At 44.2% G+C, this 14,482-nt stretch overlaps 1 protein-coding gene across 1 annotated transcript; it reads left to right on the forward strand.

The window, feature by feature from the left end:
- The first annotated feature begins 43 nt into the window (after nt 1–43).
- GPN3 (GPN-loop GTPase 3) lies at nt 44–14,195 on the forward strand. Its single transcript, XM_046025869.1, has 8 exons — nt 44–246; nt 3,144–3,252; nt 9,539–9,706; nt 11,014–11,138; nt 12,039–12,154; nt 12,288–12,384; nt 12,897–13,025; nt 13,587–14,195. Exons 1-8 carry the CDS (start codon nt 199–201, stop codon nt 13,647–13,649), a joined length of 855 nt encoding a protein of 284 aa, XP_045881825.1. The 5' UTR covers nt 44–198; the 3' UTR covers nt 13,650–14,195.
- Nucleotides 14,196–14,482: the final 287 nt, after the last annotated feature.

The raw sequence follows: 14,482 nt of genomic DNA on the forward strand, positions 1-14,482 counted from the left end.
AGGCGTTTCACACGAGATTTGACCTGCGGGACGCTCCGTAGTCAGGGATGTGCTAGAAAAGAAGGCACAAAAAGACTTTGGATTGCGATTGGTTCGCACGTGGGGTTCCCGGAACTCAGCGCCGCGCGAAGGCTCAAGGGAGCGGGGCGGTCGGCTTCTGTTGTGCGGCGGGCGGCACCGGCCACCGGGACCGCAGACATGCCTCGGTATGCGCAGCTGGTCATGGGCCCGGCCGGCAGCGGGAAGGTGAGGATTTGGTTGGAGACTAGAAAAGTCGGAGTTTGTGGGAGGCAGGGAGGGGATCCTGGGATCAAGCAGGGAGGTTCTGGTACAGACCGAGGGACCGATGCGTGCTCTGGGGACCCTTGGGCTTCTGGCTTCTGCAGTCCGGGCTTCAGTGCTCGTTGAAAGTGGAGTAACTAACGGTGGTGCTAACGTTTATATTATACTTATGCCCCCAGATACTGCTTTTAAACTCCTAATTCATTTCCAGAACAACGCTGTGAGAGAACTCCTGTTGTTCTCATTTTTACAGATGGGGATTTTACAGAAAATGAGACAGAAAGGTTAAGTTCTTTGCCCAGACCTCCGAGCTACTAAGTGACGGCTGGAATTTGCATCCAGTTTTGTGTAATTCCAGAATCTGACCCTGCCCCCCTCATAGAAAGTTCAAGTGAGGCCTCATTAAATCACTGTTTCTCAGAGCTTGACACATGGACTTCTGATATATAGAGGCGATTTTAGGAAGTACATGGACCTAACACTAATGAACTTTGAATCGTATATTGAGAAACTTACTGCCTTTTCAATCGTCTTTCAGTTTGCATTGAAGTGAAATTGTCAGTGTGATGCTTGTATACCTTTAATACTTCTTTAATCAACAAGTCTCTTTAGAGAGAAGATTTTAGAGCTTTTGACGTTTATATATAGCTAGAACAAAAAGAGCTTTAAGGGTATTTAATTTTATGGTTACCTTCCATGTTTTGACAAATATAACTGGTTTTCTATTTACAATAGGGTTGTATTTTTTTTTCTTGTGAACAAGTATGAGTGGAATAATATGAGAGACATTCAAATATAGAAATGGATGAAGGCATTAGTCAAATAACAGGAGTGCGAGAAGCACTGGAGTCTGTGGAGGTGTTGTTTGGCTTCAGTCTTGCACACATTTTTCTTTTTTTTTTTTAAGATTTTATTTATTTATTTGACAGATAGAGATCACAAGTAGGCAGAGAGAGAGGAAGGGAAGCAGGCTCCCCGCTGAGCAGAGAGCCTGATGCGGGGCTGGATCCCAGGACCTTGGGATCATGACCTGAGCCGAAAGCAGAGGCTTTAACCCACTGAGTCACTAAGGCTTGACCTATTCTGAGTGTAGGAGATCCACATGTGACTGTAATGTAGCCCTTGCCTACCCAAAGTCTATAGTTTACTTGGGAAGATTGATAGATGCCTTGCCAATTAAAACATAGTGTGAGGGGCGCCTGGGTGGCTCGGTGGGTTAAAGCCTCTGCCTTTGGCTCAGGTCATGATCCCAGGGTCCTGGGATCGAGCCCTGCGTTGGGCTCTCTGCTCAGCGGGGAGCCTGCTTCCCTTCTTCTCTCTCTGCCTGCCTCTCTGCCTACTTGTGATCTCTGTCTCTCTGTCAAATAAATAAAATAAAATATTAAAAATAAATTAAAATAATAATAATAATAAAACGTAGTGTGATTGCATGGAGAGGGCCTCCTCTTCGGCAGAGAGAATAGTATGTCAAAAAGTCACTGAGCATGATAGAAGTTATTTTCTATATTCCAGATGAATTTTCAGACTGATTGTGTTAGACAAGTACTTTCCTACAGATTTTTGATGCCTACTCTTAGAAATACCACTGACGTGTTTTCTTGTGCTAGGCACTGTTCTGGACCGTAGGGATTATATAGTGAACAAAACACACACACGCACATGCACACAAATCTCTGCTCTTGTAGAGTTTATATCCAAACATATTAAGTGAATTAGAAATAATTATCAAGCATTTATTATGTACCAGGTACCATGCTAGTCCCTAGGCTTATAAAACCGAGTAAAAGACAGCCCTGCTTTTAAATAGAAAGTGGGAAAGACAGACAAGTAGCCTAGAAATTTTAACATAGTATGTTAAGGACTAAATGAGGGATAAGGAATTTGCTAAACCAAAAGTCGCAAACTGATAGCCCACCTCTAGACTATTTATTGACCTCAGTGTGCTCTCATTTGGAAATACTCTTCCCCTTGCTTGGCAAGCACGTTCACATCTCTTACCTTAAACATACCCCCCTCTCTCCGCCCCCCGCTGAAACATCCCTGACTATCCTACTTAAAGCTTTGTTTGGACTGTAATCATCTTGGTGGAGACATTGTGTGTTAGGAGCTGCATGGTATGATCAGAAGTCTTCCCTTTAAATTCCACTTGTTGGGGATGCCTGGGTGGCTCAGTTGGTTGGGTGGCTGCCTTCGGCTCAGGTCATGATCCCAGCGTCCTGGGATCGAGTCCCACATCGGGCTCCTTGCTCGGTGGGGAGCCTGCTTTGCCCTCTGACTCTGCCTGCTACTGTGCCTGTGCTCTCTCTCTCTCTCTCTCTCTGACTAATAAATAAATAAAATCTTCAAAAAAATAAAAAATAAAAAAAATAAATTCCACTTGTTGCATGTTAGAGCAGCAAGGAGCCTTAGTGGTTATGGAGGCCATCCCAGTTAGAGACAAGAAAAGTGTGGGGCGGGGGGCCAGGCAGCACCCGGCTGGTTCATTTGGTGTATCCTGCGACTGATCCTTGATCTTGGGGTTAAGTGTGAGCCCCACGTTAGGTGTAGAGATTACTTAAAAATAAAATCTTTTTTAAAACAAAAGAAAGAAGAAGAAACTGAGGGGCACAGTAGAGAAGCACTTTCACTAAAGCTACCCATGAGTCCCAACCAGGTCCGGATCTGTAGCCCAGTTTGGTGTCCCGACTCTCAGCCTGGTACCTTTCCTGTTTTCAGTCAGCTTTTTGGTCAGTGAAGGCACAGTTTTGGCCTTTGTGGCCACTGAGCCACCCTATAGGGATATAGGGTGTCCCTCTGGGGATGCAGGGGGTGGCACTACACTGCCTGTCGTTTTGACCCCCTCGTGCCTTGTGATGTTACAGAGCACCTACTGTGCCACCATGGTCCAGCACTGTGAAGCCCTTAATCGGTCTGTGCAAGTTGTGAACCTAGATCCTGCAGCAGAACACTTCAGCTACTCCGTGATGGCTGGTGAGTCCTGAGCAGAGCCTCCCCGCTCCTTCAGGGGAAATAAGGGGGTGGAGAGGCCGCAAGTGCTGGCTGCTTGGCACAGAAGCTGAAAACTTAATTATTATAGTCTGCTGCCCTATTCCAATATGAGGAACAATATGAGGCTGAATGTCATTTGGTGACATCCACTCATGATGACATGTGTGACAGTATCCTTTCTTGGTCTTTAGTTTAGGAATTAAGTGAGTAGACTCCTTCCTCCTCCCTCATCACACTTCCCTTCTGTCCCCTTCCATGCTTAGTCCTGCTGTGGTGAATCAGGTTTACTGCAGATCGCAGTGTAAGTGAGCAGCTTAACTGTTTCAAGTTTTTTAAGATTCTTTTAGGTGCACCTCCTGCTCTCTCTCTAAAAAATAAAAAAGAGGGGCGCCTGGGTGGCTCAGTGGGTTAAAGCCTCTGCCTTCGGCTCAGGTCATGATCTCAGAGTCCTGGGATCGAGCCCCACATCGGGCTCTCTGCTCAACGGGGAGCCTGCTTCTCTGTCTCTGCCTGCCTCTCTGCCTATTTGTGATCTCTCTGTCAAATGAATAAATAAATCATCTTTTAAAAATTAAAATTAAAAAAAAAGAATTTTATTTACTTAATTTTTTTAGAGGGGCAGAGGGAGAGGGAGAGAGAGACTCTTAAGCAGAGTCCACACCCAGTGCAGAGCCCACCTCGGGGCTTGATCTCACAATTGTGAGATCATGTCCTGAGCCAAAAATCAAGAGTTGGACACTTAGCTGACTGAACCACCCAGGTGCCCCTCAAATAAAATTCTTTTAATCTGTTCATTCAGATGTCTTTTGAACACCTATTTTTGCTAGACACCAGGGTTCTAGCAGAGCACAAGGCAGACATTATCCTAGTTTTCATGGACTTTTTAGCAGGGAGATGAGCAAAGGGATAAACATTACAGATTGTGGTAAGGACTGTAAATTGGCCGATGAGAAGGAGTAACTGGGGAAGTTGCTTTAGGAAGGATAGTTGAGAAGAAATCTCAAGAGGAGAGATTTGGGCCCAGACCCGAAGATAGTAATGTCCTCGCCAAGCTGGGGAGAGGCCTTCCAAGATGAGGGAACACCAGGTCAATAAATAGCCCAGAGATAGGAAGGGGTTTGGAATGTTTCAGAAAAAGCAAAGATGTCAATGAGCTGGAGCATCAGGAGTGAAGGAAAGAAGCAGGTAGGTGCTAGTAGGACAGAAGTAGTTTGGGTTCTGTCCTGTTTTCTTAGTCTGTTTGAACTGCCCTAACAAAATACCACAGATGGGGCAGCTTATAAACAACAGAAATGTATTTCTCATGGTTCTGGAGGTTGGAGGCCCAAGACCAGGGCACCAACATAGTCGGGTTCTGGTGAAGGTCCTCTTCTAGCTGGCAGACTGCCAACTCCCCACTGTGTCATCACATGATGGAAGGGGGCAAGGGATCTTTCTGGGGCCTCTTGTATTAGAGCACTAATCCCATTCATGAGGCACCATCCTCATGACCCAGTTGCCTCCCAAAAGCCCCACCTCCTATTAGTATCACCTTGGGCATTAGGTTCTCAACATCGAAATTTTGAGGGAACACAGACATTCAATCTGTAGCATCTGTCAACAGGAGAATGCCATAGGAGGGTTGAAACCAGGGAGAAGATTGACATCTGATTATTCTAAAGATAACCTGCTCTCAGGGGGCCTAGGTGGCTCAGTCGGTTAAGTATCTGCCTTTGCCTCAGGTCATGATCCCAGGGTCCTGTGATCAAGTCCCAGATGGGTCTCCTTACCCAGCGGGGAGCCTGCTTCTCCCTCGGCCTGCCACTCTCCCTACTTGTGGTATCTCCCTCTGTCAAATAAATAAAATCTTAAAAAAAGAAAAAAAAGAACTACTTAAAAAAAAGTAAAGGTAACTGACTCTCCAACAAAAAATGGACTCTAGGAGTCAAGAGTAGAAGCAGGGACGAGCAGGCTGGCTATTGCACACGTCTGAGAGGCTTGGGTTAGTGTGGTCATGGCGGAGATAGAAGCAGGTGGATTCAGTAACACTTTGCAAGTAGAATTAGCGGCATTTTGTGGGAGAACGAAGAAGGGTAAGAAAGGGAGGAAACATCAAGGGTGGCTCTTACTAGACTGTGACTGTCTTACTAGATATCTGACTTGAATTGCTGAAGAGAGCGTGTGATAGCATTTATCGGGAAGGAGGATAAGTCTATTTAGGTTTGGGGCCATTCTCTTTGTACTTACTAAGCTTGAGACGTCTGATATCTAAGAGGTCATGTCAAGAAACCAATTGGATACAGTAGTCTGGGACAAGGTCTGGCTTGGAGGTATAAATTTGCGAGTCAGCAGCATATAGACAGAACATAACGCTCGAGGACTGGATGAGATCATTTTGGGAGGAAATATGCTGAGAGAAGAGAACCCAAATCCAAGCCTTGAAGTTGTCTAATCATCAGAGGTCTGGAGGGGGTGGTGGAGTCAGTAAGGTCGGAGGAAAGCCAGGAAAATGTAGCATTGCAGAATCCAGGAGGAGAGACTGAAGAAATGGCTTGTGTGCTTGGTTATGTCAGGCATGGCTGAGAAGTTGTGGAAGATGAGGACGGAGAAGTGGCTGTTAGATGTGGGGGCGTTGGAGATGGAGGCCACTTTGCCTAGCAGTTTCCGTGGAGTGGTTTGAAGAGTGACCTGAAGGTGATGGCAGCATCCGCGGAGGAGGTGGGGGGAAGTTTCGCTGTGAAAGGAGCAGAGAAGTGGAGGGAGAACTGGAGGGGGTAGGAGGGTCAAGGGAGGTCGCCTTTTAACACTGGAGATGCTAACCGGAACGGGCTTGGTTTGTGAACAGAAAGATCCGGTAGAAAAAGAGAAACTGAAAATGCCAGACAGTGGGAATGACTTCAAGAGTGAGAAAGGGGAGGGAGATCCCAAACAAGTGGGGAGTTTTCCCTTCACTAGGAGTAGGGTGGTTTTGTTTTGTTTGTTTGTTTTCCCCAAAGTTTTATTTTTAAGTAATCTCAATACCCAGCACGGGGCTTGAACTCACAGCCCTGAGATCAAGAGTCGCTCGTACCACCGACAGCCACCAGGTGCTCTCCAGGAACGGGATGCTTCTTTTGTAACTAAAGGGAAGGCAGGGTGGAAGATACTGTGTAATACTGTAATACTGGTGAGAACAGGGGAAATGCGCTTTGGTTGGCTTCTGATTTCTGTTAATGACACGGGTGCCATCAGGACATGAGAGTGGCTGGAGGTGGGTGCGCATGAGGTTGGGGAGGCAGGGGCTGAATGAAGAGTGTGAAAGAGTCCTCTTCTGTAGGGAAAGGGATCGCTGGGGCTCCTGGGTGGCTCAGTCAGTTAAGCATCCAACACTTGATTTTGGGTCAGGTCATGATCTCAGGGCCGGGGAATTGAGCCCCATGTTGGGCTCCACACCAAGCATAGTCTGCTTAAAATTCTCTCTCTCCCTCACCCTCTGCCCCTCAAAAAAAAAAAAAAAAAAAAAAAAGGCTTTGCTTTTCTTTGGGATTATTTGGTCGCAGCCAACAGAAAGCACTGAAACCCGCTTACATAAAAGGAAGATATTGATTGATTGATTATTTATTTTTGAAGATTTTATTTATTTATTTACTAATTGACAGAGACGCAGCAGGAGAGGGAACACAACCTAGGAGAGAGGGAGAAGCACACTTCCCACCAAGCAGGAAGCCCAACGTGGGGCTCCATCCCAGGACCCTGGGATCATGACCTGAGCTGAAGGCAGATGCTTAAGGACTGAGCCACACAGGCGCCACAAGGTGCCTTTTTTTTTTTTTAAGAAAGAATATCAGGGCTGGGGAGGCTGGGTGGCTCGGTCATTTCGTATCTGCCTTGGGCTCAGGTCATGATTCCAGGGTCCTGAGATTGAGCCCTACCTACATCAGGCTCCCTGCTCGGCGGGAAGCCTGCTTCTCCCTCTCCCATTCCCCGCCCCCGCCTTGTGTCCTGCTCCCCCTGCTTATGTTCCCTCTCTCGCTATGTCTTTCTCCGTCAAATAAATAAATAAAATCTTTTTTTAAAAAAAGAAGGAATCAGGTGATCTCTCCAAAAACCCAAGAGCAAGGCTTAATGAGAGACTAGAACCCAAAATAAAAGCTAACAAACTGAGGCCCTTGGTCGCGCAATCGTTTAGTGTCTGCCTTCTGCTCAGGTTGTGATCGCAGGCTCCTGGGATCAAGCCCCATGTCAGGCTCCCTGCTCAGCGGGAAGTCTGCTTCTCCCTCTCCCACTCCTCCCGCTTGTGTTCCCTCTCTTTCTTTGTCTCTCTCTGTCAAATAAATAAATAAAATCTTTTTTAAAAAACAAAAATTAAAAAAAAAAAACAACTAACAAACTGAAGCTGGCTTTCTCTCTGTCTCTGCCTTTTTCTCCCTCTTATAGTCTCTGCCTTTTTCTCCCTCTTATAGACCAGCCTTCTTGGCTTCCGGGGATGCAGCAAGGTGCCATGAACCTCAGGTTCACATCACTTTCTGGTCCAGATGTCTTAATGACTGACTTGTGTCCTTGAATCATCCTTTTAGAAGATCCAATTTCATCGTCCCCACCTGAGTCAGAGGTGTACCCCTCAGACAGGGAGAGGAAGTCCATAAGAAGGTATTAGCCACATAAACATGGCTATGAGTGAGGCAGCTCTCTGTGAACAGAGATTGTAGGTTTGTGCACAAACATTAAAAACCTGTGGGAGAACATTATAAATACAGATTTCCAAAATTAGTCGTAGAAGACAACTATGCATATACCGGAATCTTTAAGCCCCTGCTGTAGGTGATTAAGCTACGTTATCTCATAGAGCCTTCATCCTTCCAGGATATATGATTTGTCCCTCATTTTATAAATAAAGTGAGGTGTGAAGAGGGTAAGTAGTTTCTCTGAGGTCGTGTTAAGAAACAGCAGTTGGGGGAATGCCTAGGTGGCTCAGTGGATTAAGTGTCTGCCTTTGGCTCAGGTCATGATTCCAGGTCCTGGGATCGAGTCCCACGTCTGGCTTCTTGCTCAACAGGGAGCCTGCTTCTCTCTCTGCCTCTCGCTCTTTTGCTCCCCCTGCTTGCGCTCTCTCTCTGACAAATAAAATCCTAAAAAAAACCCAAAAAACAAAAAACAGCAATTGGTTTTCTTGGTTTGGTTTGGTTTTAATCATTTTAGGATAGGTAGTATATATTGATGTTGTTTAAAATGCAAAAGGTACAGAAGAATAAGTATACAGTAAAATGTCTCCCTCGCAGGTCTATGTCCCAGTAATTGGCTCCCCTCCCTGCAGGCACCCAGTGTTACCAGTTTCTAGGGTGTCTTTCCATAAAGAATTCCATAGAGAATAAAATCAGATATATGTATTATTATATATATGTAGCAGATCCTTGTCTTTTTGTTGTTGTTGCTGTTGTTAACACACGTGATGGCATTTTTTTTTAAAAAGTTTTTTATTTATTTATTTGACAGAGAGATCACAAATAGAGAGGCAGGCAGAGAGAGAGGGGAAAGCAAGCTCCCCACTGAGCAGGGAGTCCAATGCGGGGCTTGATCCCAGGACCCTGGATTATGACCAGAGCCGAAGGCAGAGGCTTTAACCCACTGAGCCTCCCAGGCACCCCTATCACATCCATATTTAAAGAGCTTTTTGGGGGCGCCTGGGTGGCTCAGTGGATTAAGCCGCTGCCTTCGGCTCAGGTCATGATCTCAGGGTCCTGGGATCGAGCCCCGCATCGGGCTCTCTGCTCTGCAGGGAGACTGCTTCCTCCTCTCTCTGCCTGCCTCTCTGCCTACTTGTGATCTCTCTCTCTGTCAAATAAATAAATAAAATCTTAAAAAAAAAAAAAAGATTTTAATAAAGAGCTTTTTGGGGGGTGGGGGCCTGGGTGGCTCAGTGGGTTAAGCTGCTGCCTTCAGCTCGGGTCATGATCTCGGGGTCCTGGGATCGAGTCCCGCATTGGGCTCTCTGCTCAGCAGGGAGCCTGCTTCCCCCTCTCTCTCTGCCTGCCTCTCTGCCTACTTGTGATCTCTCTCTCTGTCAAATAAATAAATAAAATCTTTTAAAACAAAATAAATAAAGAGCTTCTCCTTTTAATGGTTACATAGGAGTCCATTTCTGGGTGTACAGTAATTTAATTGGTTCCCACAAACACTACTACAGTGGATAATCATGTACAGAAACAGTTTTACGCATGTGAGTTGTTATATAATTATTAACTACCACTAACAAGGGTAACAGTATTTGAATGGATAGTCTTATATTCTGGGCCCTGTCTATCTTTTGCAGACATCCGGGAACTGATTGAGGTGGATGATGTCATGGAGGATGACTCTCTGCGGTTTGGTCCCAATGGAGGATTGGTATTTTGCATGGAGTACTTTGCCAATAATTTTGACTGGCTAGAGAGCTGTCTTGGCCATGTAGAGGATGACTATATTCTTTTTGACTGTCCAGGTAAGTCAGCAGTTTGAATGTGACATGTTCCTTGAAGTTGTGCTAATTCTGTCCTGAGTGAGAGAAAGTGGACTGAGCCTTCATAGCTCTTAACTATACTGCAGTGACATGCAAAGCCCTTATTTACTGGCTCTAACTCGTTCACTGAGTTTACTGAGTGCTCGGTTTGTATGCTGGGAATACCACAGAGACCCAGGCAGCCATGGTCTTTGCCCTCGTGGAGCTCAAGGTCAAGGGGGAGTGCTAGACAGAATGAACAAAATCACCCAGATTATCACTTAATATTAGTTTGTGACAGGTGGTCCCCAGGAGTAGGAAGAGCATCACATAGCAACAAGATTAGGAGGCTTTTGATCACGTGGTCTGTAAGCTGGGCTGTGGGGTGAAGATGAAGGAGTCCGTGGTCCAGGCAAAGGCACAGCGTGCCAGAAACCTTGAGGCAGGAAGGAATGAGGCAGGTTTAGGGCCCCAAGAAGGCCAGTGTGGCCGGAGTGCTGGAAACCCAGGGAAATGTCATGAGGTGAGGCTTGCAGGGGATAGATAATCACACACAAAACTTTTTTTTTTTTTTTTTAAGATTTTATTTATTTATTTGACAGACAGAGATCACAAGTAGGCAGAGAGGCAGGCAGAGAGAGAAAGGGAAGCAGGCTCCCTGCTGAGCAGAGACCCCCCCCCCCCCCCCGATGCAGGGCTTGATCCCAGGACTCTGGGATCATGACCTGAGCCGAAGGCAGAGGCTTTAACCCACTGAGCCACCCAGGCGCCTCCACACACAACTTCTTAAGCCAGCTTGTGGGTTTTAGACTTGAGGCTGACCTAGCTGTGATCATTTGTGGCTCTCACTTTATTTTCCCTCACTTGGTATTTCATTTTACCTCATTTTTTATTTTTTTATTTTTATAGCGAAAGTGTGTGTGTGTACAAGGGTTGGGGGAGGTAGAGGCAGAGAGAGAGAATCTTCAGCAGGCTCCACTGGAGCCCGACATGGGTCTCGATCTCACAACCCTGAGATCATGACCTGAGCCAAAATGAAGAGTCGGACACTTAACCGACTGAACCACCTGGTGTCCCCCCCTTTTTTTGAGAGAGAGAGAGAGAATATTTTCCCTTGATTTTAGTTGAACCCCCAGAAAAGCACATACATCCTAAGCATACAGCTTGATGAATATTCCCAAAAAGCACAACACCTTTGTAGCACTCGCTTTTGGTTCCCTTTTTTAACCATCTTATGGGAAAATTCTTTTCGTGTGTTTGATGACTGCCTATTTCCTGTTTGTATTAGTCTTGTCATGTTCTTCACGTAGGTCAGATTGAGTTGTATACACACCTGCCCGTGATGAAACAGCTGGTCCAGCAGCTGGAACAATGGGAGTTCCGAGTCTGTGGAGTTTTTCTCGTTGATTCTCAGTTCATGGTGGAGTCATTCAAGGTTTGAAGATCAGTCTTACTGATTTTTTTAGTTGTGGGTACAAGGAGGTGACGGTCTCCTTTAAGGACTCTGTGATTGCAGCACTCTGGACATTTCAGAAACTATATTCCAGAATAATTTAGTATCCTTTATTATTCATTTATTATAATGACACATTTTTAACTCAAAAATGATGTTATGATATCATATAGATTTGGGGGAACTACTTACTAAGAAAAATGAGGCAGATGCATATTTTATAAGTATTTTTAATTCTCTGAGAGCCTTTTGTCTAGTTTATGAACTCTATTTCCCATTAATTGCCCTTAAGGAATATTCAGTGGAAAAGCGGTTAAGATACCATCTAAATTGAGATTTGTGATCACTGTAAAATTTTTTATTTTAGAGTGAAGGGAGAATCAGAGGGAAAAGGAGAGAAAGAATCTTAAGCCAGCCCCATGCCCAGCATTGAGCCTGATGTGGGGTTCCATCCCACAACCCTGAGATCATGACCTGAGTTGAAATCAAGAGTTGGGCACTTAAACGACTAAACCACCCAGGCATTCCCCCTACCCCTCTACCCCTGCTTAAAAGATTTTATTTTTTAGTAATCTCTGTATCTAACATGGGGCTCGAACTTACAACCCAGAGATCAAGAGTCATTTGCTCTGCCAACCAAGCCAGTCTGGTGCCCCATGATTACTGTAAATTAAATCTACCTCTTCCCTCCTTATTCAGTAACTACCTTTGGAAGCCAAGGGTCAACCATCTGATTAGTAGACTGTCTTTTCTTTAGGATGAGTATTTCTTTTACTTAGGCCAGTTTTGTTTCTGTGAGGAGCAAAAACCTCTCTTTTATGTGGAGACCAGCGAATTTTCTTTGCAAACAGTTCCTCTTCCCTTTTCTGTTCCCTCCTTCAGTTTATTTCTGGCATCTTGGCAGCGCTGAGTGCTATGATATCTCTAGAAATTCCACAAGTTAACATCATGACAAAAATGGATCTGCTGAGCAAGAAAGCTAAAAAGGAAATTGAAAAGTGAGTTCACGTCTTCCATTATCATCAAATCTTAATTACAGAGATGTGATTATCTATTATCTATTAGTATACAAATCTAGTTTTCTGATTTATTCTTCCTTTTATTCATCAGTCTTCTTTCTCACTTTCGAAGGTTTCTAGACCCAGACATGTATTCTTTATTAGATGATTCCGCAAGTGGCTTACGAAGCAAAAAATTCAAAAAATTGACTAAAGCTGTATGTGGACTGGTAAGTTTTTCAGGTTTTTTTAAATGGCCTGGTCAGCTGTTTACCCATAGCCAGGCAGTGGCCACTGTTATGGAAAGCACAGTCCAATCCTATTTCCTTGCAGAGGGGAGGAAAGTAGGGGTGGGCTGTGGACTGGCTGGTCAGTAGTTTAATTTAGAAGTAGTTATTATTGGTAGCTGATAAGTTAACTGACATGTCTATTATTCCAGACCATTTGGGGAGTTCAGAACTGTCTGTGCCCTTTTGAAACTTCCGATGGTTGTTGAATTCAGATAAATATCTATGAAAGAGTAAGTGTCTAGTTAAGTAGTAAGTTAATGAGTGTACTGGGAGGTTAGAGGTCAGGAAAATCAATGATGACTTGCTTTTGTTCTCTCTCCCGCCTCCCTCCTCCTTCCACACACAAATGTTTTTAATCAGAAGTATAACTGGTTATAAACTAAAATGTAAGTTGAAAATTAAGTATTTTGTACAGCTTCAGAATGACCCTTTATGAAATTCCCAACGTGCAGATTGATGACTACAGCATGGTTCGATTTTTGCCTTACGATCAGTCGGATGAAGAAAGCATGAACATTGTGTTACAGCATATTGATTTTGCCATTCAGTATGGAGAAGACTTAGAATTCAAAGAACCAAAGGTAATTTTTAATCATTGACTTTTGGTAACCATGTTTACCAGCACTCAGTGGCCTCCTGCATAATCCCAGCAATTCCTCAGATTTTGTCTTGGCAGCAGTAGTAACCAGGGCGTGTTGAAGGGGTGTCTGAAATTGAATCTGTCCTCGACAAGCAGTATCAGTTTTACTCTACCTGTTATTGAGGCACTGTAACCCAGTTTCTTTGTCCTCAGGGCTTGGGGGTATGTGCAGAGAGTATATGAAAGCCCGTTGAACTTGGGCCGCCCTCACATTTGTCAGTGGGAAGCCTGGTGGTGGTTGTCATACGCCACTATCTCAAGCAAATTAGCCAAGAGCAAGTGTAAACTCAAGTAAAAATGCTTCCAACGAGATATAAGTACTTTAATTTACCACGAAGCTGGAAAAATTCTATCAATCATGCCTTTTGCCACTGTAAGAGACACCTACATTGCAGCTGGGCATTAGCTCCTGGGAGAGCATTACCTGAAAAATAGGTCAGCACAGACTCGGTTTAACTTAGGGGAAATGAATATTTTCTGTTTTGTGTTTCCTTTGTGTCAGGAACATGAAGATGACTCTTCTTCTATGTTTGATGAATATTTTCAAGGACACCAGAATGAGTGAAAAATTAATGAGTAACTATATATGTGAAGCACCTGCGACTGAACCAGCAGGACATTCTTCTCTTCGAAGGATGCAATACCAGAAGGCTACTTATTTTAATGAAAAAAGTAATACTTGGCTCTTTCTCAGCAGCATGCCTGAATCAAATTCTAATTATTCTGAAATCACTGTGGTTTCAAGTGGAATCTTTTAGTATTATTTTAACAGCATCAATATAGATTTTAAATATTGAAATTGACATGAATGCACATAGACTTGTATATAATATAAATGAGCATTTGTGGTACAGTTAGGACCCAGTCTACCTTTACTTTTACTATTTGATTTTTATTGTTTTTGAGAGTTTTTTGGAGAGGCAGGAATTACTATAACAAAATACACACATCTGTCCCAAGATAAAAATCTGGAAGGATATAGTTAAGACCATTGCTTATCTGTAGGTCTGAGTTTTCCTACATTGAAAATGTATAGTTTATGTAATTAAAAAATGAAAAATAAATGTTTTAAAATATATATATGTATACAAATAAAAGAAATAGAAAGATACACTAAGCTTTCACTATACTTCTGTTTTCCAGTCATAATTTGAAACACTCAGCCTGGGCAAGTTTTTGAATGAATAAATTTGCCCTAGTTTTAAAACATAGTTCATGATTTCTTTAAAAATGCAGTTTGTAGGGGCACCTGGGTGGCTCAGTGGGTTAAAGCCTCTGCCTTCAGCTCAGGTCCTGATCCGGTCCTGGGATCGAGCCCCACATTAGGCTCTCTGCTCAGAGGGAGCCTGCTTCCCTTCTCTCTCTGCCTGCCTCTCTGCCTATTTGTGATCTCTGTCT

Source organism: Meles meles, chromosome 12 (assembly GCF_922984935.1).
Source record: "Meles meles chromosome 12, mMelMel3.1 paternal haplotype, whole genome shotgun sequence".
Taxonomy (NCBI): Eukaryota; Metazoa; Chordata; class Mammalia; order Carnivora; family Mustelidae; genus Meles; species Meles meles.

Bases quoted from the DNA above. Each gene is read 5' to 3' on its own strand.
- GPN3 (XM_046025869.1), top strand. From the start codon at position 199: ATGCCTCGGTATGCGCAGCTGGTCATGGGCCCGGCCGGCAGCGGGAAG. The intron at 12,155-12,287 runs GTGAGTTCACGT...TCACTTTCGAAG, and splicing joins GCTAAAAAGGAAATTGAAAA to GTTTCTAGACCCAGACATGT. The intron at 12,385-12,896 runs GTAAGTTTTTCA...CCCAACGTGCAG, and splicing joins CTAAAGCTGTATGTGGACTG to ATTGATGACTACAGCATGGT.